We start from the raw sequence: 22,379 nt of genomic DNA, 5'->3' as shown, positions 1-22,379 counted from the left end.
CAGGACTCCCTGTGGATACCCAAATCCTCAGATGCTCAAGTCCCTCATACAAAATGGTGCAGAACCTTGCATACAGTCAACTGCTCCGCATATGCAGATTCCCAACTGCAGATCGAAAATGCTGTCTTTGATCTGCAGCTGGTTGACCCAAAGGGCCGACTGTATATTCACTGAAAACTATCCCCATGTAAGTGAAGCGGTGCAATTCAAACTGGTGGTGCTCAAGGGTCAACTGTACTTTGGCAGGTGGCATCAGCCCGGTTCTGAGAGTGTGGGGCTGGTGTGGCCTCCAGATGCTATTGCGATAACCCAGGACAAACCAGGTCTTGAGGCTTCTGGAAAGGGTTGTGCTTAAAAGCAGTTCTCACCTGCTGCAGAATGTGTCTTTCCCTCAACGTCATTAACCTTCTGTGAAGCTCTACCAGCTCATCTAGGTATGCCTGAAAGAGAAGAGTACCCCCAAGGAACACACGTGTTATGAAGCAGTTCAAAAGGAAGAGAAAAAATCAATAAGAACAGACAAGCAGCGACTGGAGGTTCCCATCCTACCCCCACCCAGGCTGTATGGACTCCGTGCCCAAGGCCTTTGCAGACCAAGTCTTTCTTGGCCAACTATTATTGTTTTCAAAGCAGCTGTTTAAAAAAAGGAGCAATTCTTGCACTTGTATTCTCTCAATGAGATTCAGTGAACAGCCTCACCTATTCACAACAATGCCTCTACAGAGAGAAGGGGAACTCTTCAATAAATTGCAAGTTATCAGTCCACTTTCATTTTAAAAAATGTCTTCTATCTTAAAAGCTTCTTAACTAAGGGAAAAAGTCCAAGTTTGAACATGGAAGGACCCATGCACATTACCAGTTATGTCAGGGCAAATTCTTAAAATAAAAATATAAGAAAGCCTGCCCGGTTTTCTAGCATATCCAACATTGCTAGTGAATAGCAAGTGAAAGTGCAGAAGAATGTCTATGAAAAATATAGATCAAAATGAGCATGTGAATTGTCCAGAGCTCCCTGGAAAAGCAGAGGCGACCTCTCCTTCCAGATGCTCAGACCCATGCGTCTCTGTTAGCATAGCTGCATGGGAGTTCCTACCACCATTTGCAATGAAGGTGAAGGAGAGGTCTGGGAAGCATCAGACAGGCCTGTCCTGACCCTGCAGAGCACGTTAGGACCCTGCCCACACTGGGACACCAGCCCCAGTAGGCCTTGCAGTCAGATTTCAGATGCATGATGTGCACTCGAGGAAAGCACACTGCACACTGCATGAGGCTCAGAGGCCCTGCTCACCTACGTCTGAGCTTCCTTCACCTTCTACCTCCACCACAAGTCTCTTACCACCCAATCCAATGGGCCTGAAATCCCCGGGCAATGCAGGCATCAGGGCAAACGGTAGCACAAGGCCAACCTTAATACTGGAGATAGCAGGAAGATTTGGAAAGAAACTACTCTCAAGGAGGAGGGGCTGGGTGGAGGTGGGAAATAGTGGCAACAATAAAAAATTTAAATTAAAAAATAATTGAAATATGCTTAAAAGTAATTTTTTTTTAAAAAAAGTGAACTACTCTCAGGCACTTCTGATGAAGACAATGAGAGGAGAACCAGCACAAAAAGATCCAGGGAAACACAAAGAAACAGGACATGTCAGTGCTGTGGCACTTGGAGAACGCACTGGAAACCTACCTTGTCACATTCGCCATTCTTTATCTGCTTATCTGATTTGCTTTGCTTTATTGGACTTTTCACTTCAAGAATCTAGGGATCCAAGAGAACACTGTTAAATTTGATTTCAAGCACTTCTTAGTTAACCAGCCACCCGAACAAAGGCACTTATGGATGAAATGTCACAGGATAACATCATTTTCCAAATAGCATTTCTCCTCTATACATTTTTTTTTCTTTTCTTCTAATATTACTTTTTCTGGGAAAATGAATTACTTACATCTAAAATGCTGAGTCAGGGCAATAGAGATTTTTTTTTTTAAAAGTTGACAATAAGGAAATTGATCGAAGCTTCCAAGGCCGCTGCTTTGTGACAACACACACACACACATGTACAGCAGCTGAGTCCTACTGGATTATAGTTCCCTTGGGCAAGAATTTTTTCTTATTCATTCTGCAGTTTCAGCATGACTACCAGTGCTCCGTACGTTAGAGATGATAAAACAAAATTTCAAATGCCCTTTTTAGTACCTGACTTTCATATTCTAAATATTACTCATATTGCCTTGGCTGAGGGCTCAGTTGGAGCATCGTCCTGTACACCAAAAGGTTGCAGGTCCTTTCCCAGTCAATTCCCAGTCAGGGCATACACCAGGTTGTGGGTTCGATCCCTGGTTAGGGCATGTATGGGAGGCAGGCAACCGATATCTCTCTCTCTCTCTCTCTCTCTCTCTCTCTCTCTCTCTCTCTCTCTCTCTCCTCCCTCCCTCCCTCTCTCTCTCCCTCTCTAACTAAACATACTCTTGGGTGAGGATTTAAAAAAAAATTACTCATATCCACTAAGTTGATGCAGCTTTGGAAATAAAGATGGTCGTCGGTGACACTGGCTGTTTCCAACTTGGGATCCTCCAACTCAAGAAATAAAATGCCAGGACTATCTTCTGTGTTTCAAGAAATAATGTCTTTACCCATGATAAAATACCAGGTGCCCTGCCTTTCATGTGAACCAATTACAGCTTAGGCAACAGTTGTTTTGCATACTGTTCATAAGCTTCTCTAGAAAGCTAGGTTTCCAATTAAGAAAAACCAAATTATTATTTAATAAATACAGTTGATTTCTTAGAATCTGCAAAACTGAAGATTATGAAGAATATATTTTTTAATGGCTCTTGCTTAAAATGGCTAAAAATCACTGAATTTATTGTTGAGTGTTAACAAATGTATCCTATGTAATAAAAGGCTAATATGCAAATTGACCAAGCGGAGGAACCATCGGTTGCTATGACATGCACTGACCACCAGGGGACAGATGCTCAACACAGGGGCAGGCCCCTGGTTGTCAGTGCACTCCCACAGGGGGAGCGCCGCTCAGCCAGAAGCCCAGAAGCTGGGCTCATGCCTGGCGAGCACAGCAGTGGTGGCGGGAGCCTCTCCCACCTCTATAGGAGCACTAAGGATGTCCAGCTGCCAGCTTAGGCCCGCTCCCCACGCCTAAGCCAGCAGTTGGACCCTCCACCCCCAGTACACAAATCTTGTGCACCGGGCCTCTAGTATAAACATAAAAAGCAAAGTAATTTGTCTTTTCATTATGACCTCATTATCAAGTGAGCTGTTATAATATAAAACTAATATTAAGGAGGAAAATACCAAATAAAGCATATTTAAGAAGGTTCATATTCCTATTGTTCTCTTTATCCATTCTCTGCTTACACACACACACCACAGTCCCATTCAAAGGTCTTCCATATTCCATAACACAAAGGAAATTTTTAAATGAATCCACTTTTAATTTGTATTTGAAAGAGCCCTGATTGGGCTCAGAAACCTAAGTTCAGGTCCTAGCCCTTTCATTTAACATTTTTGGGGCCTCAAAAAAAAAAAAATGAGATGAAATGACAGAGGTGAACAAGATAATGTCCAGATACCCATTCAGCTGTAAAATTTTATACTACTAAACATTTCACCTTTTGGGGATAGGACCATGACATTCTAGGAAAGACCAAATACTTCTAGAAGGGTATATATTTCCTTTGAATTTAGAATAATGCACGGGTAAGAAGTGAGCCTCTTTCTAGCAGAGTCTTTCCTAAGAATTACCTTCATTCGTTTTTAACATTAAGATAAGCAGATGACCAGGCTGACTTAAAATACTAGTACGGTCCTGTTGGCAGTACAAGGAAATTCCTTAGCAGCAGAAGCAGGGGGATTTTTTTTAAAAACATGGTCCACTGTAAAGGAAACCAAATACTCCACCACATTCAGAATTTCCTTCTCTCTATTGTTGTTGGAAATGAGACCCCACGGGAAAACTCCAGCTCAGAGACCTAGGAGTAAGTAGGTCAGTAGATGGCACTCCTCGCCAACTCAGATACAGGGCCGGGCAAAGCCGCGGAGACAATCTGCTGCGATTCCAGGCAAGAGAAAGAACCAGTGCCTGCCTGCCTGCCTGGTGCATTAGAAAACTGAATTTTGTTCCCATATCCCACCCTGCCCATTCCCCCTCCATCCCCAACTTACAGCACCCCAGGGGTCAAAGGGACTGAGAAACTGTATTTGCAACGGAACTTTGCTCACTAGGCTTGGAGAGTTCTACCACCTCCTCTTCAAAGCAGAAAACACACAGGACATTGTGAGGCCCGAAGTCCCACCCTGCACATTCCGAAAGTGCGACAGCACAGAAGGCCAAACTACATTGAAATCCTAGTTTCTTTCTTCTGAAGCTGCAGTGGCAGGAACAAAAGCTCCGGGTGTCAGTGACCCGCCTCAAGTTACCGAGTGGCTGCCCGAGAGGCCTCAGCTAATCTTCCTCCTTTGATCTCTCCCCGCTCCAAAATAAACAGCTTTGTCAAAACCTCATTCTGAGGGAGCTGAGCCATGCTGTAGACAATTGTTTTATTTATGATCATTTCTTATCTTTGAGGAAATGACTCCAGAATATAAAAGTACAGCACCTTGTCTTCCACGGGCTTATTTCAAACCAGTCTAACTGGATAGACTCTTTAATTTCATTCAATGTGCCTTGCAGGCGCATAGGTGATTTATGATATTCTGAATATTAACTCAGGTCCCATGGATCCCTTCTTTCTTTCAAGGCCCCTCTCGCCTCCTGCCCGTCCGTACTTTCAGCCAAAAAGGATCTGGAATTTTGATTTTGTTTGAAATTCACATAAGGAAGGTTTGACGTAAAACAAACAAACAAACAAACAAAACCACACACATACACACAAAACCATATCCAGTTTGAACAGCACAGCATTCGCTACGATTTCCTATGAAGTTGTACTGAGGGAACAGCCGCCCAGACTTGGGAGATGCGTCATATTTATACACAGGGCAGTGTCTGAAAATAGAACTCTGGCTAGTTGCACTTCTATCCTTAATCTGAGGACACGGCTTGAGAATTAAAATTTCAGGATTATTATTTTTTTCTGTATCCCTTTGTGAGGACTGACAACTCAATTTATTCAGCAGATGGATCCTCTGCTGATAGGGCATTCATGTTAATGATCTCTAGTTGCTCCTAACAATACTCGGGTTAATTACTTGCTTTGTTGACATGTGACTGTCTCTCTGTCCACTTTTTCCCCCAATAGTTAGAAAATGTTTGACTCAATTAGCACTTTCCTTCTTCCTTCAGCCCTGGGAGATTTTGAGGAAAGGTAAGGAAAACTCAGCGTTGCCTGCTAATTTACAGAAACCCGAGCGGTCATTATCAATGTGCAGAGAACAGCGAAGGGGCATGAAAGAAGGCAACTGAGTTGTCCTAGTTCAGTTAGGCCTTCCCAGTATGTTCCTGTCTAGTTTATTTGATGTGAAACCTCAGTGAATCACACCCCCACACTCAAATATAAGGCTGAAAAGACATTCCAGGGTGAAATTTATAGACTTTTAGATTTTTAAGAATTGTTTACTATTTCACTTCTGAGGCGTGAGGAATTAAGGAAGACGGGTAAGAAGACTAGAAAGTTTTTACAAAGTTCTAGGACACTGATTTAAAGGGACAGCATCACACCTGGCCCACTGCGGGTGATTTGAGGGGTTAAGAAACAATACTACACAAGTTTTAAAAAGCTTTTCTCGCTCTCAGCTCCAAGAGATGGCTCCAAGGAGGGAAGCGTTCTTGTGGTACGTGTATTTTTCTAGCCCCGACTAGCGAAAAGTGAAAGCATATGGACTTTCTTATTATGCTTATAAGCGCATGGAGAAAGTGACATATAACTGAGTATTCCTGACAGATTGATGATTCACATGTGTGAAGCTACATTTGTTGAATAAACATATGCCAAGGAGCCAGTGGTATGCTGTTTAATCAGATAAAGTAATTCTTACCCTCTCGAGATAAATGATTCTATTCATTTTTGTTCTTGTTTTGCTAGACAGGTTGCAAAAAAAAAAAAAAGGAGCAGTGTGATGAAGAATTCAGACCTTTCTCTGAAGCCAGGCTCAGCTCAAGGTCGCCCATCCAGGTAGGGTGTAGGGGCGGCTATTAGGTTTGAAAGGCAAGAGAGGGGCTTGTTGGAGCTGCACTTATTTAGCAAGCACAGACTTAACCCTGACTGGGAAAGATGCTGAAGGGGCCTCGTGAGGGCAGGAAAGCAGAACGAATGCCCTTCGCTCCTGGCATTGCTGCCGCCGCAGCCTGTGAAACAGCCCGAGTCTACGACACCACACATGGGAGCTAAGTCAGATTAAATTGCATGGAAAAACATATTCAAGGTTCGAATTCTACTGTTTTGTCAGCTCATGCTGAAGCACAAGTTTACAAAAGAATTCCATGTTATCCAGTTAGCCAACTGGTTGGTGATGATGGTTATGCCCTGAGCCTTCACTTCCCCTGAAGATGCTTCACTTGTGGTGCTGGGCAGCCAGGTCAGAGGCGAAAGCTGGTGGGCCCTGGGCTTGGCTGGCACTGGAGATGGGGAAATGCGTGAACTATAGGGAGTAGGGTACGAATAAGAATGCACTAACTCCTTGATAGCCTGTCTGTAACAGATGATGAGGTAGGGCTTGCACTCATATGATGGACACAAAGAAACAGCAGCTGAACTGGAGTTGGTGAGGTAAAGATCACTGATATTATTCCTACTTAATCATGAGGGCTTTAAGATGTAGAGAAACATTATAAACGAGGAATTTTACATTTTAGGAGATCTTTGCTTATGCTTCACACAAAAGTCAAAAAGAAAAAGTCTTCAGCTGGAAAATGACATTTTCCTAACAAAACAAAGATCCAAATTCAAGGGCAAGGGCCATTTGAAATTGTAGGACACCTGTGAAACAGAATAATCTTAGGAAAATGCAGCTCTTTCATTTTCAAAGTAATAATATTCACACGGTAACTTGCATTAAGCAATTATTGGAGAGGTCACTGAGAATCTACACAAAGAGACAAGGATAAGCTTCGGTAATGAGAGTTATCAACTCAATGCACAATGAGGCTTTTACAATATTCATGATTTTTTGAAAAAAGTTTATATTAGTAAGCACTTAAAATATCCCAATCTTAATCATTTAAGAAAAGCTCTTCATCATAGCTTTCAAAAGTCCTGCCTAGACCTTATCCAAACAGTAAACTATCAAATTAATAAGCTTTGAGTAAACTATCAAATTAATAAGCTTTCCTTTAGCTCGATTGTAACAACAAGGATAATGACCATTATTTACTGTGCACTTTATTAACAAACATACACTCCCAAGTGATGGTCCTCTTTTCCTGGATAAGCACACAGAGGCAGAGCATGTAGAGTAACAAACCTCTGCCATCAAACCGAGTGCCAGGTAGTTATGGGTACTACCTGGTGCTCTTCACGTGTATTATTTCTCATCCTCCTAATAACCAGCAAGGTGGGTATTAACATCCCCGTGTACAGATGAGGAAACCAAGGATCCACAGTTCAAGTTAATTTCCCACCAGTAAACTACTGTCAGATAGTAAAAGAAAGAACCAGGCTTTCTATTAGTCTACAGGTCCTATCTTCCTAATTCATTAAGTCGCTTACTTACTGTAAAGGGGGAAAAGATATAGAAATCAAGAATATATAGCAATCAAGAGTAAAGGGGCAGCATTTTTGTCACCACTCCTTTCCTTCTTGCATCTAATTGGCCCATTGAATGGAACATGCTTTTCATGACAACAGAAGTTTACGTAACCCTAACTGCGTGTTTATTTCTAAGGTTGTCCATTACCATTTATTTGAGATCAAGAGGAACTTTGTTTACAATTAAGGGGTAAAAAGTTTTGTGTGCTTTGTAAAGTGGTCACATTTCAGTCCTGAACAGTGCAAACCCAGTGACTTACCTGGTTGTTGTTGGTTTTTAATAAAGGTGGCGGGGGTTCGTGGTGTAGGGGCGAAGAAGCAGAACTGCTCTCACTATCGCTGCCATCGCTTAAGCTAACTCTGAAAAGAAACAGAGAGAAGTCATATGCATCAATACAGACGAAATCTATGGAAACGGTGCAGAGAGTGAAGTATGTAAATACTCTGTGTCTTGAAAACGTTCTTTAATTTCTACAACCGCTACCCGTATCAACGCTTCCTTTGCATCTGGAACTGTGTTGTGTGTTAACCTGCTATTTTTCATGTAATGATCCCTATTTCACAGATGAGAAAACTGAGAGTAGGAGAGACCAGGTCACTCACCTAGGGCAGCGGTCGGCAAACTGCGGCTCATGAGCCACATGCGGCTCTTTGGCCCCTTGAGTGTGGCTCCTCCACAAAATACCACGTGTGGGCGTGCATGTACAATGCGATTGAAACTTCGTGGCCCATGCACGGAAGTCGGTATTTTGTGGAAGAGTCACACTCAAGGGGCCAAAGAGCCGGATGTGGCTGGCGAGCCGCAGTTTGCTGACCACTGACCTAGGGTCACAAAAGTAAAAGTGGTTCCTTTCGGGCAGTGATGGCGAACCTTTTGAGCTCGGCATGCCAGCATTTTGAAAAACCCTAACTTAACTCTGGTGCCGTGTCACATATAGAAATTTTTTGATATTTTCAACCATAGTAAAACAAAGACTTATATTTTTGATATTTATTTTATATATTTAAATGCCATTTAACACAGAAAAATCAACCAAAAAAATGAGTTCGCGTGTCACCTCTGACATGCATGTCATAGGTTCGCCATCACTGCTTTAGGGTCAAACCCAAGCAATGTAACCCAAAGCTGGTTCTCAGCCACTAAGTGTAGCAGCCTCATTTATTCATTTATCTCTCTGCTCCAGCTCCACCCGCCTACTACCATCAAGCAGGTCACCCAAGCTTGCAGAGGGTCAACTAAATTACACAGTTTGTAAGTTACTACCTTTTCATTCCCTTTCCCCCTGCCACTTTGCGACAGGTGAAAATTTTACAAATATAGCTAAAATACAGATTTCAGGAGTGGAAGCAACTGCTAAAAAGAATGTGGACAACACCCTTGCATGACTGACAGCTCGGGAGACATCTGAGGATGGGATGTGTGAAGCTTCTCATGCTGGAACCACGGCCACTCAGGTCTACTGTGTCCTTAGGTCTGACCACTGAAACAATTCATTGGGAATATACTAGAGCAGTACAGAGAATGTGGAATTGTAAGTGATATGAATCACCATCTTCTAATGTGGAATTATGCTTTAGAAAAATACAATGGTATCTTTCAACAACTAAAGACAATAAAAATAGCACCCACTTCCCTACTGTTTTCTTTTCAGAACACAACGGGATTTTCTTCTAGCCGAAGTAGGAGACATTTCTTTATTCTACTCTGCTGACTGCATGTCCTCCTTCAGAAATGCCCTTCTGTGTTTGCTCCCTCTCTTCCGTGATACAGGAACCTAATGTAATATTCTTCTCAGAAACACAAAACGCTTTAGAAATCTGGACGGTTTTCCTCTCCCTCTGAATAGGCAATCACATTCTAGCTCTATAATATATTCAGATAGACAAGATACAAGATTGGAAATGAAAAGGATACTGGGACAGCCTTTTAGCAAAAACGGATAGAACTTGTTTTTCTTAACTAAATTACATTAATGAAGTGTTCAGCTGAAGCGCTGCTTTAAAATGCTCCTTGACTGAAGTGGAAGGCTGAGTAGTTAAACTGATTAAGCAGTTGAGACTTCACAAGTGCAGCGAAGATCAAATGTTACACTGGCTCTGCTGTGCTAACGGCACGTGTTGGGCAGGGGAAAAAGGAGAGCGCCTCCAGCAATGTGCCCGGCATCGGACGGCTCGCCAACGTGTCCGATCTGACCCACACTGACTCAGGGGATGGGACGCGAAGTGGGTGGGCAATAGCTGATCACAGTATCTAGATCTTCTCAATAACAATAACTTGGGTAATTGTCTAAATAGGTCAAGAGTTTTTCATCAGCTAAAACTGAGAGCAGCCAGTGGTCAGGATTTTGATTGTTATCAATACGCCCCCCCCCCTCGAAGTTTCAGTCCATTTTTAGGTCTTTTTGCCCTAGCAGTTGTCCTTCGTATAAAATTAAAGACTTCTGAAGGGAAATGATATAAGGCCAGGGCCATAAGGTTCCTTGTTTTCTCCTGTTTAAAATGAACACAGCCCTAGACGGTTTGGCTCAGTGAATAGAGCGTTGGCCTGCGGACTGAAGGGTTCAATTCTGGTCAAGGGCACATGCTGGGTTGCGGGCTCAAGCCCCAGTAGGGGGTGTGCATGAGGCAGCCAATCAATTGATGTTTCTATCTCTCCCTCTCTCTTCCTCTCTGAAATCAATAAAAATATACCTAAAAATAAATTGAATACAGACAGATGAATTTGGGAGACAAGCAAGGTAGGGAAAGAAGTATTGGGGGACGCTGAGGAGCCTCTGCTAAAAGGACACTCAGAAATTACCATTTGGGAAACATGGTCTGTCCAGTTTGGGTTCAGATCACATTACTTTTAGCAATTTTAGAGCCTTCTGAATTGTAATGAATAATGGGAAAAGATTTACTGCAATATATTAAAAATGTAATTGGATTTTAAGTTCAAGTACATTCATTTTTTTTCTACTCAAAACACATTAAAGTAAGCATGCCTATTTGTTTTCCTCATGATAAAGAAATAAAATCCTCAAGGCAATTTCAAGCTGACTATTAATTATAAGTGACATGAATTACCATCTTATAATGTGGAATTATGCCTCAAAGCATTAAAGCTACTTAAGGAACCTAATTGTCAGCACACTTAAAAGGAATTTATTTTCTGGAAAACACACAGGTGATCCTCATTTTAATTAGGTCACACACATAATTCACTGACACCAATTATGTATTTCTAGCTACAAACAGCAAACACGTTTCCTCAAATTCTGAGACTACCTACAGCAATGGATCTATACAAACTCTTCCAATGAAAACAGAGCTTAGTTCAGCAATCAGGCCTGCCACCTTGGCATATACTTTCAAGAACAAGGACTTCTAGCCTGGCCAGTGTGGCTCAGTGGTTGAGTGTTGACCTATGAACCAGGAGGGAGGTCATGGTGAGATTCCAGGTTGGGCACATGCCCTGGTTGCCACCTCAACCACCAGTGGCGGGTGTGCAGGAGGCAGCCAATCAATGATTCTCTCTCATCATTGATGTGTCCATCTCTCCCTTTCTCTTCCTCTCTGAAATCAAGAAAAAATTATATATATATTTTAAAAGGACATCTAATAGGACATTTTCCCTATAAAATTCTTAAAGGGAAAACCTCTCCCTTCTGATAAAAGGAATAAACAGTTCCCTGTAGAAGTGAGTGCAAGCATGCCAAAGTGCCCCAAGTTAAAACAAATGTGACCATTTACTGCCAGTGTTTTGGTGTTTCACACCTTGGCTGTGGTTTCACTAGTTGGTATAGTAAAAAGGGCTGGTTCTATTGCAAGAAACCTTTTTCCTTTCAAGACACTCACCTGCGACTTCGGCTGCCTCCTCTATTTACAGGTCTTTCCATTTCGGAGTCGTTGTCATTATCCTCTGCCTCATCTGATTCCTCCTCATTGTCGTCGGAATGCAGATCTTTCATTATAGACCTTAAAGGACCTGAGTAATGACAGAGAACCACAGGCAATTAAACATGCTACTTCAAACACACTTAGCCATATTAGACGCGGGGGAATGCTCACCAGCACTGAACACTGGTTTAAAATAACCATCACCATATATATTTATACAATTTACAAGACAAATTTAGTAGTTTCTGGAATGAAACCCCTGCCAAAACACTACTGTTTTCATAATAGATGCCCTACATGTTCACTAGAAAAATTCTATTTCCTACGAATGTTTTTCTGTGTATTTTCTTTCCCTAAAAAAAAAAAAAAAAAAAAAAAAAAAAAAAAAAAAAAAAAATTCCCCTAAAAAGAAACAGAAAGATCTATTAGTAAATTGAATGTTTTGTTAGGTTAATCCATGTATTGAAAAGTTGAGACTAATAAATCACCGTGGTTGTAACTTGTTCTTGGCAGTGCTGCCTTTGTGTGGTAGTTTTTGATCTATTAAGGTTTAGCTGTTCCTTTTATTTCAAGGTCAATTTCAGGTCAAGCAAGCATTTCAGTCAAGTTCAGATTATAAAGTATTTCAATTCCAGGGTGTAATGTCCTATCTCTGATCTTCATATTGATCTTGGACACAAGGTCTAGTTACAACAATTTTGTGCAGCCAATTTTTAACCTAACTTTTAAAGAAATTCCTGGCAAAATACCAGCATATATTTACATAAATAAAACTATGTAATAAATCAGGTGCCCAGAAAATTCAAGAGAGTATCTAGTATTAGACTGAAGAAAAATAAATCAAGTCATAACTCATTTTATTCTAGAATCGAACAAAACAAAACAAAATAAACCCACTGAAAAACTCATTAGTGTGGCTTATTTTCATTTTACTACCCTACATGTAATGAACACACGATAGATACTTTTAATCTTAACTGAAGAGATTGTAAAGAGAGGCACTTCCATTCTGGATTAGGCAAGTCCTAAAGCCTAATCAAATACAAATATCTGAGCTACCACTAACTCAGTTCTAAAATAAGTCCTGACTCCACCATCTCACATTCTTCAAAGCCCAAAGTTCTCTGCTTTTGTGCTGGGCTTATACCTTTGGAAGTCAGTGGAACAAGAAGTCTGAATAGGCCCAGTGACCAGTGTCTTTTACGTTTTCCTGGAAGCTTAGCCTTAGCCCAAACACATACAACAATTTAATCCCTTTCAAAACACACAAGGCCATCGGGAATTCCGTGAGGTCAATGGAAAAGGCAATGTACAACATGATGCTTAAAAACAAATTATTCCTTGATATAACTTCACGTTTCATGTTTACATTTTTTTAAAAGGGACCCCACATTTGAAGATTTTCCATACACGAAAGTGAAAAACATATTCAATGTTCTGTTTTACATTTCTTTTAAAAATGTCTTAACATTTAAATTTCTGAGTTTGAATAACAAAAATATATATAGGGCATCCCAAAAATGTATATACACTTTGAATAATCGTAAAGGCAGTGTTTATTTAAATACATTTCATTTTCAAAATGTAATAGAATTTATAGACATAGCGTGTATATATTTTGGGGGACACCGTGTGTGTGTGTGTGTGTGTGTGTGTGTGTGTATTATTCAACAAATTAGCACTTGCCAAAGAAAAAGGTTTATTAATCTGTAGAAAAATAAACAAGTAAAATGAAAGATGTCCAGGAGGAAGAGTAAAGAGCGCTTTCTCTATGTCAAAACCTTCAAGTCCAGCGTTTGCTATCACATTTCCGCTGGGAAGTCCCTGGAATGGGCTGTGTCTATAATCCTTTTGTAAAATGGGACTCTGATGGCAGGGACTGGAGAAAGGGGAATTTCTGGAGGCTGGCCTCATGCATCAGAACAATACTCAAGTGCATTCCTAGGGGAAATACATACGACTACATAAAAGCCAAGTTATCATTCAAATAATAAAACAGTAGAAAATGGGCCATAAATCAACTCATTAAGATGTTTTATGAGAAAAATGTCTCGTTGTTTGCCTGGGAGATGCTGATACCTTGTTGCCTCGTCTGGGACGGTGTGAAGCTGGAGCTGGAGCTGGAGCTGGAACTGGCAGGACTGGGCTGTTCAGACTTTAAAGAAGAGAAAGGCATCATCAATATAGTTATGGGATATTATATAATTAGTATTGAAATAATATTGTTGCTCAAAAATATTGTACTCTGCAAAAGCAGCCCGACACTGCATAAGAAAAATGACAACATATTGCATTATGTCAAGTACACTAACCCAGGAGAATCAGGTGTCCTTTCATTTTGACCACTATATTTTACTAGATGCAGCAACAAGAAAATAAACTCAAGGATAAAGAGATAAACACCTGGGCATGACATGAGGAAAGAACCTGGCTTTGATTTCACTCCAATGTTTACTACTATCCAGATCTCTTTCTAAAAGATACCATGATTACCCTTTCTGCAATGTTTGATTGACTCATCTGGTTAAAACACAGTGGTAATGAGGCCAAGGTCATTAGTTCAATCACATTATGAGCTAGTTAATTTCACTCTGGTCCAAGGCCATGACCCAAGCCTAACCCCATTCATCCACAGTTCACAAACGGAGGCCAATGTTCACAAGGAGACCTGGCCAAGTCCCGCCAATGAGTCAGGAGGGAAATGTTGCCACTACTTTAGAAAAGAAAACAACCCTTTAATTCCACACAGCCTACTGATGCAGGGAAAGCGCATCAAACACAAACCTCATCCTTTCACTCTAGTGAATTCTCCTCATCCTTTAACATCAGAACAAGGGCCACATCCTCCTTGATCCACCCAAGGACTGGTAACTCCGAGTTCTCTTCCGCCTCCACCCCCACTGAAAATATGGACCATTTCTGTGCTCATCAGATATGCTGCAGTATTATGCTACTTCTGATGTGTGTCATTTCTCTCCAGTAGATTGCCAGCACTTGAAAAATTTGGGGTGGGGGTTTTGTCCTGTGCTTCTTGTTAACCCCTCATACTCAGCATTATGTACTGCATATAGCAAGCCCTCTGTATCTGTGGCTGAAAGCAGCACACTAGGCCCTCTGCCCCACCATATGCCAGTAAGGATGGGAAGAGCAAATACCTCTTCAGAATTATGCAAAGAAATTGATCATACCATCAACACATTTTAAACGTATATATTTAAGGCCAAATTTATTTTAGAATACCTTGATATGGTTGATATAAATCTGGTTGTGTGGGCTATTTATATCCCATTTCTAATGTTCTCACAGTCTCAACTCCACGCTCAGGTTATTTAAGAAATATTGGAGGTATGCTCATGCACAAGAGACATCTTTTTACTTCGCTCCATAGGTGACCAAGTTTATCAACATCATATGGAAGACAAATTAAGAGCACAATCAGAAGCCACTGAATGAGGATGAAAATCTCAGGTCTGTTTATACGGCAATGTCTCGCCACTGATTTTTCTCATCTCCCCTCCCGGCACTGAACCCCCACCCCCTCCGCTCCAAGCAACACCAAGCTCGCAGACTGGGACACAAGGAAGCACTTTCAGGCATTCCTAACGCACACTTCACATCCTCGGGCTGGATGGGAAAACAGGTGTCAGCAATCTACCCCTCACGCTGCAGGAAAAGAGCCAGACAGGACCTCTAATGAGCAGCAGGCGGCCCACCAACCCTTCGCCACGGCAAGATTTCCTTGATATTTGCAGTACAACGTCCTGCACGTTGCTGTTTGCGGCCCACAGAGAAGCGCCGGTTTACAAGTATACACGCTCATGCGAGGCACCCTCCATGTCTGTCGAGTGGCTCTTCCACTGTGAGGCAACACGGAGAGTTACACAGCTGAAAGGGCGTCCAGTTAGCATTTATGTGCAATGGCCAGCTGCAAAACATGTCTGTCTTGGTCTGCACAGTACTCCTTGCCCTCGCCAAGCTGCTCTTTTCAGCCATGAAAAGTGTCCGCACACGGTATTATTTTGTGGATAGCTCTGGAAACCATTTGGGCGCCAAGAAAGGTTTCCTTCGAGTGAGGGGAGAGAGCTGAGTCCCCATCCTGTCTGAACAGCACGCGTTGCACTGGACTTAAAGGAGCCACTCTGCCAGCGCTGTTTGCTAGGAATGACACTAACGAGGATAGCAAGGGCGGATGGTGGCCATCTCTCCAACTACCCCACGCTAAACTTGAACCATCTGTCTCCAGCATCATGTCCGTGCCAGAACCAAACCTGCAGGCAGCCTTCTTTTAGCTTCTTAACCATCAACAAGGTTAATAATTTCACAGTTGCTAACCATTAGAAAACTGACAAAGAGTAAAAAACATAATACGACAGGGGGAAAAAAGGCTTTTTAAATTCAACATTTTCCATTAACACTCTGCCTCATCCACAAAGCATCTGAGGAGGTTTATAGCAGAAGGCACATTTTAAACAATGAAACTATTAAAGTAGAGAGCTCAATACAACAGAGGTGGATAGAGAAGGATAAAATGTTGACTGGTAAACAGCAAATGTCCTGGAAGCTTTTTACAACCAGGATAAGGACTCGTGAAATTTTGGACCTGCGGAGACCTTGGATGGAAGAAGTGATTCTCTTCCATGGGCACTGAATCATCTGCCAGACACGCTAGCCTTCAGAACTCCACCCCAGAGCTTCATTTAAAAGTCTGAGATGGGGGTGAGAACCTGAAGTTCTTATAAGTTCCCAGGTGGTGTTGCCGCTGCTGTTCTGTGGACCAAGTGGACTTGAGAGAATGCTGATCAAATTCATAGCCATGAATACGCATCAGAATCAGGTGGAGGGATTCTGTACATCAAGAGATTCTGATTCAATAGGTTTGGTGTGGGGGTCCAGGCATGTTTATATTTTAAAAGCTTAAAAATGATATGAAAAATCCAGATTGAACACCATTCATACTAGGTTAACCACACATTTTTTTCTAAAGCCAAAACAAAATGTTTTTGAATATATCTTCAATTTAAGATGGCATCAAAGGAAAAAAAGCATCATGAGAATAATTGGAAACATTGATTTATCCAGAGTTAGCATCCCTGCACACTCTTCAAAGCATTTTGCAAGAAAGCACCTTGACAAAATACAGCTAACACTCAACAAAAACGTTTATAAAGCATGTACAATCGTGTCCTGGTGGACAGATTTCAAACTAACCTGAAAGACCAGGAGGGAATTCAACAAGATGTTAACTGCTCAAAAAAGCCATTCTGCTACTAGATGAGGCTGACACAGTCTTACATTTGATCAGTCCAAAAAGCTCACTTACGTCTGTATTTTATTTTGTAAAAAATCGAATTTACCCTCCAAAAACACAAATCCAGGATGATTATATAAACTAGGAAACGTTATTGGGCTTTACAAAATCCTATATAATAAAAGTCTAATATGCAAATTGTCCCCTCGACTTCGAGTTCAACCAGTTCAACCTCTTGCTATTACATGCACTGATCACCAGGGGGAGGCGCAGAACACCCTGGCAGTGGGCAGCAGTGGCGGGATGGTGGAGCAGGTGAGTGGGTGGAGCCAGGCCAAGGTGGGTGTGAGCGGGGGCCCAAACTGCCCCACCCACCACCCCCACAGATGGCTACCAGCGACAGGGGCCCAATAACTCAGGCAGACAGGGGCGTGCTGAGGCCCAGGGAGCCAAGTGATGCCCAGGGCCCAGAGGTCAGCTGGGACCTGCCCTTCCATGCCAGATGCTCGTGCTTTGATGGCTGGCCAGGTCTAGGGACCACACCCATGCACAAATTTTGTACACTGGGCCTCTAGTATTCACATAAACAGGGCTAGATTGAGATCTTCATAGACCCTCAGGATTGAAACGATGATGGTACCCTCTTTGCCCTATGTGTGTATGTGCCAAAACCAAAGTGTGGGGAATTTCAATGAGGTTCTGATTTTTCCCCTAATTTGATACATGCTTTTGGAATATCAAAATTCTCCCCACTAAAAAAATGTTTTGTATCTTCTTGCTGATGCCCTAAAGCACATGCACAGCTGACCTTCTGAGTAATCAAACATTAGACATGAAGTTTCTTGAGTGGTGTACCCAAGTGATAAAAGTATAGGCTTAAGGATTTCAAATTCTATAGCTTGCTAGTATGTTTTCAGGAAGACTGCTCATATAGAAGTGTTAAATTGGTATTATAAAGTAAAACTCCTAGCCCACTGCTGTTATAATAACTAATCACCCTTTTGGTGGCTACTATTATTTACAATAGATCCAACTCCTCAGTGGCCTAAACCAAGATAAAGCTTTACTACCAAAACAATGGGCGTACCAAGATTTGCAATGCAATCTTCAACATTAAGTGGCTATGCAAAATCATTTTGTAATGGATTTTCTACGGAGGATTACTTTTGTCCAAGACAAGTAAGGAAAACCACATGTTTACAACTCCTAAAAGTTAAGTGCTTCAAAGAGAACACCTGTCAAGGTAGGTCACACAAGAAGGCTTGTAAAAACCAGGTTCCAAACACTGGAAGCAGACTTCCTCCTTAGGCAATCAGAAGATAAAAGTTGTTTCATCTTGTCTAATAAGCAACTATATTTATAAACACAAGTCCAACTTGATCTTTAAACCAATCAAAATTAAAAAGGGGAGGGGAAGAGAATAATATACACCTTTCATCAGGGGAAAGAGGAGAATATAGTGTAGCAAGTAAAACAGAAATTATTTTAGACACAGTGCTCCATTTCTTTCATATTTATACCTAGTTTAGGAAAACATGCAATAAAAATTATCTTTTCTTTGCACAAATATCCAGAGAAACTGTGTTAAGTAAGAGTACTACTCAAAGAAGAAAACACAAATATGATACACTTTATTTACTTTTCTGTTCAATTTTCATGAGTGACTTAAGTACTAGGTTCTGTCAGCTTAATCTTTCCTTCATTAAAACTTATAATCTGACACTTTGTTTTTGCCTGCCATAAAAAAACCACTGGTGCAGCCACTGTAGAAAACAGTATGGAGTTTCTTTAAAAAAATTAAAAATGGAACTCCCATTTGACCCAGTAATCCCACTTCTAGGAACATATCCCAAGAGATCAGAAACACCAATCAGAAAGGATATATGCAGTACAATTTACAATAGCTAAGATTTGGAAACAGCCTAAGTGCCCATCAGCAGATGAGTGGATTAAAAAACTGTGATACATCTACACAATGGAATACTATGCTGTGGTAAAAAAGGAGGAACTCTTACCATTTGCAACAGCATGGGTGGAACTGGAGAGCATTATGCTAAGCAAAATAAGCCAGTCAGAGAAAGATAAGTATCACATGATCTCATTCATTTTCGGAATATAATGAACAACATAAACTGATGAACAAAAATAGATCAAGAGACATAGAAGCATTGAACAGACAGTCCAACCACAGAGGGAAGTCGGGGGGGTGGGGTAAGAAATCAACCAAAGAACTTGTATGCATGCATATAAGCATAACCAATGGACACAAACAGTGGCGGGGGGGGGGAGGGGGCGCGCGCTGAGGGCATATGTTGGGGGGTGGGAATGGCCGGGGTAAGGTCAATGGGAGAAAAAGGAGACATATGTAATACTTTAAACAATAAAGAATTTAAATTTTTAAAAAAGACACTTCTAAGGACTGATAGATGTTAACTAAACTCATTGTGGCAATCATTTCACAACATACACATGTTATCAAATCACTGTTATAACCTTAACTAATATACATCAATTATATCTCAATAAAAGTGAAAGAAAGACTACCTCATTTAATTTCCCTTCCATAAAAAACTTAAGATAACCCAACTCAACTTTAAAATATACAATTAATTGTAAAGAAAAAGGACATATAACATCCATTCTAAGCAATTGTGGAAAACGTTCTTCATATAAATGCATTCTGCTTTTCGATTCCCATGAATAGGTAATGTATTGTGAGAACTATGTCAATAGAAGGTTAAGGTCAAAGTTAAGCAAACAAACAAGTATTGAAAAGGTATAAAATAACACTTAGGTTAAATTAATCTGAAAAGACTGACGTAAGAGCGAATTGTCAAAAGGCTGGAAACAAGAGAACTTTCATTTCCACTTGGTTTTATATTAATAATTGCTTCAAAATAAATATGCTAAAAGTACAAAACTTTATTATATATGAAGGTGTATGCAAAAAAAGATTGGATAAACATCTGTCAATAACTATAACCTCTTAATGTATTTTTGTGTAGCTCTATCACATCCCTTATTTCATTTGTTCTACCATGAACAAGGAAAGCGTTATGGACTGAATGTGTCCTTACAAAATTCTTATTTTGAAGTCTTTACCTCCGTGTGATGGTATTTGGAGATTGGGCCTTTGGAAGGTAATTAGGTTTATATGAGGTCATGAAGGTAGGGCCATCAGGATGGGATTCGTGCCCTTAAATCAGTGGTTCTCAACCTTCCTAATGCCGCGACCCTTTAATACAGTTCCTCATGTTGTGGTGACCCCCAACCATAAAATTATTTTCGTTGCTACTTCATAACTGTAATTTTGCTACTGTTATGAATCGTAATGAAAATATCTGATATGCAGGATATATTTTCATTGTTACAAATTGAACATAATTAAAGCATAGCGATTAATCACAAAAACAATATGTAATTATATATGTGTTTTCCGATGGTCTTAGGCGAACCCTGTGAAAGGGTTGTTTGACTCCCAAAGGGGTCGCGACCCACAGGTTGAGAACCGCTGCCTTAATTAGAAGGGACACCAGTGAGCTTGCTCCCTCTCTTGCCTTTCCCATGTGAAGACACAGTGACAAGGCAGCCAGCTGTCACCCAAAAAGAGTCCTCACAGGGGAACCAAACCAGCCAGCACCTTGATCTTAGACTTCCCAGCCTTCAGAAATATAGAAAATAAATCCTGTTTAAGAGACCCAGTCTGTGGTATTTTTTTTTATAGCAGCCCAAGCTGACTAAGACAGCAGGGTGTACTTTTTTCTCCCCATTCTATTGAGGATGAAACTGCAGTACAAAAAGATGAAGTGATCAGTGGGTAATCTTTCAGTGGATTAGAACCAAGTTTTCTATCTTTTAATTCAGTGCTTTTTCTACCACAGCTATTAACTTTGAAAAAGTGCAGTTAATTTAATGCAGTTCTGACCACACTAACAGTTATTTACAACACTAGAGTCAGGGAACAAAGTTTTCTATGTTACTGTGAAAGATGTACTGGATATCCCACCATCCATAATGGACATCTTCTGATGGGCACCTAACGCAAACCAGTAGTAAAACGGAACCCCTCATCTTTGGGTCTGAATGTGTCTGTATCAATTGCTCCTAACATTTGTCCAACCGATACTACAATGATCCTGGCTGCTCACCTCACTAGTTTGATAGCTTTGTTTATAAAAGCAAGAAAGCTTCTCCTCTGAACTGTCCTAATCCTCTTGACTTTATTGGCACTGATCAAGAGGACTGACAAACCCATCACACGACAATCATCTATTTTATTTGCCTTCAGAGGCAATCTACTCTCTTTTCTCAATTCCTCTATACAATTCCCATAACCTCCAGAAACAAATAACGGATTAAATGCTTTCAATAACCGGACAACAGCTCTTTCTTTGAAAACAAGGTGAAACTGGGAAGAGGACACTGGAATAGTAAATGGCAACCTTCATTTCTGGACAGTTACTATAGTCTGTGACCACAGGGAAGATTCTTCTTTCTTTGGCAAACCCACTCCATTTGTAAGTATTATGACAAGTTGGATGAACTTGTTGCTACATTAGAACTCTATTTAGCCTCTTGGGCCCTTATATTATAAAAAGCTATTTTTATGAGCAACCTTTTCTGGTAACAGAGCAAGATCTTAAGAATCATCCTTCTCTACTGTTGGCAAAACAGGAAAGGTCCTTATTTCTGTTATATTTTCAACTTACAGGCAGAATCATCCTGGATGCTGAGTTAATTGGCTTTATACTGAGGTTCCTCTGTTTTTAAAAATTCATTTGCTTTCTTTGTTATTGTTGTCATCTTCACTAGTATTATTAAATGTCATCATCATTTGTACCCATCATCCCTGTCTGAGAACATAAAATCCCATTAGGAAACGAAATGGCCTTGGGGAATAAGGACCTATAAATCTTTCCATAAGACTTTTTTCCACACTTAGGGATGGCTATAATTTTCGTTTAGCTTCCTCTATTTTAACAGAAGAGCCTCAGTCTTTTATCTCTCATCACCAGTTGTACTTTGAAGACTGCTACTGACTATTGTGGTCAGGACATGTGATCTGTCAAAATATCCAGTTGTTGCAAGATAGTATATGCTCCAGATGTATTCTAAAATCACTCTCTTGTTAAGAGCTTTAGGAATTAAAAATCATTTGGAAACAGACCGTTTACAGTTGTACACCTATAAGCATGTTACTATTCCTTGAACAAAAAGACTGTGTACATAAAAGTTGAGTTTCACAACTTGCCATTAATGTGTTTTAAGGGTGGTGGGTAGAGAAGGTAAAAAGTTACAAGTGAAAAGGTTTCAAGCTATAATGCTACATGAAAGAGAAATTGGGGAAAAAAGTTTCCTGTAGAATTTCTTCATAATTAACTGTTATTGAAACAAATCAGTGAACATCAAAACACCATTGCTCATCAGTTAACTATAAGGTCCTGAAACTATTGTCAGAACAACTATTTCGTTACTCATGAAATAACGCACCTGCGCAGACTACAAAAAGCCTGAAATAATGGAAAAGTATTATTGTATTTTCTCTATATAGGGT

General features: G+C 40.7%; 1 protein-coding gene across 3 annotated transcripts in view; it reads right to left on the bottom strand.

Annotated features, from left to right (window-relative positions):
* The window catches only part of MLLT3 (MLLT3 super elongation complex subunit), a 270,775-nt gene that overhangs the window by 14,814 nt on the left and 233,582 nt on the right, over window positions 1–22,379 (bottom strand). For all 3 annotated transcript variants that reach the window (XM_059656550.1, XM_059656548.1, XM_059656549.1), the window contains exons 6-10: window positions 13,657–13,732; window positions 11,536–11,665; window positions 7,959–8,058; window positions 1,682–1,753; window positions 369–440 (exon numbers count right to left, since the gene is read on the bottom strand). In XM_059656550.1, coding sequence (XP_059512533.1) covers window positions 369–440; window positions 1,682–1,753; window positions 7,959–8,058; window positions 11,536–11,665; window positions 13,657–13,732 — 450 coding nt within the window. The remainder of the gene's footprint in view (window positions 1–368; window positions 441–1,681; window positions 1,754–7,958; window positions 8,059–11,535; window positions 11,666–13,656; window positions 13,733–22,379) is intronic.

The sequence above is a fragment of the Myotis daubentonii genome, chromosome 11, assembly GCF_963259705.1.
Source record: "Myotis daubentonii chromosome 11, mMyoDau2.1, whole genome shotgun sequence".
Taxonomy (NCBI): domain Eukaryota; kingdom Metazoa; phylum Chordata; class Mammalia; order Chiroptera; family Vespertilionidae; genus Myotis; species Myotis daubentonii.
The sequence above is the reverse complement of the archived record's forward strand: the minus strand, read 5'-3'. Positions and strand labels throughout refer to the sequence as shown.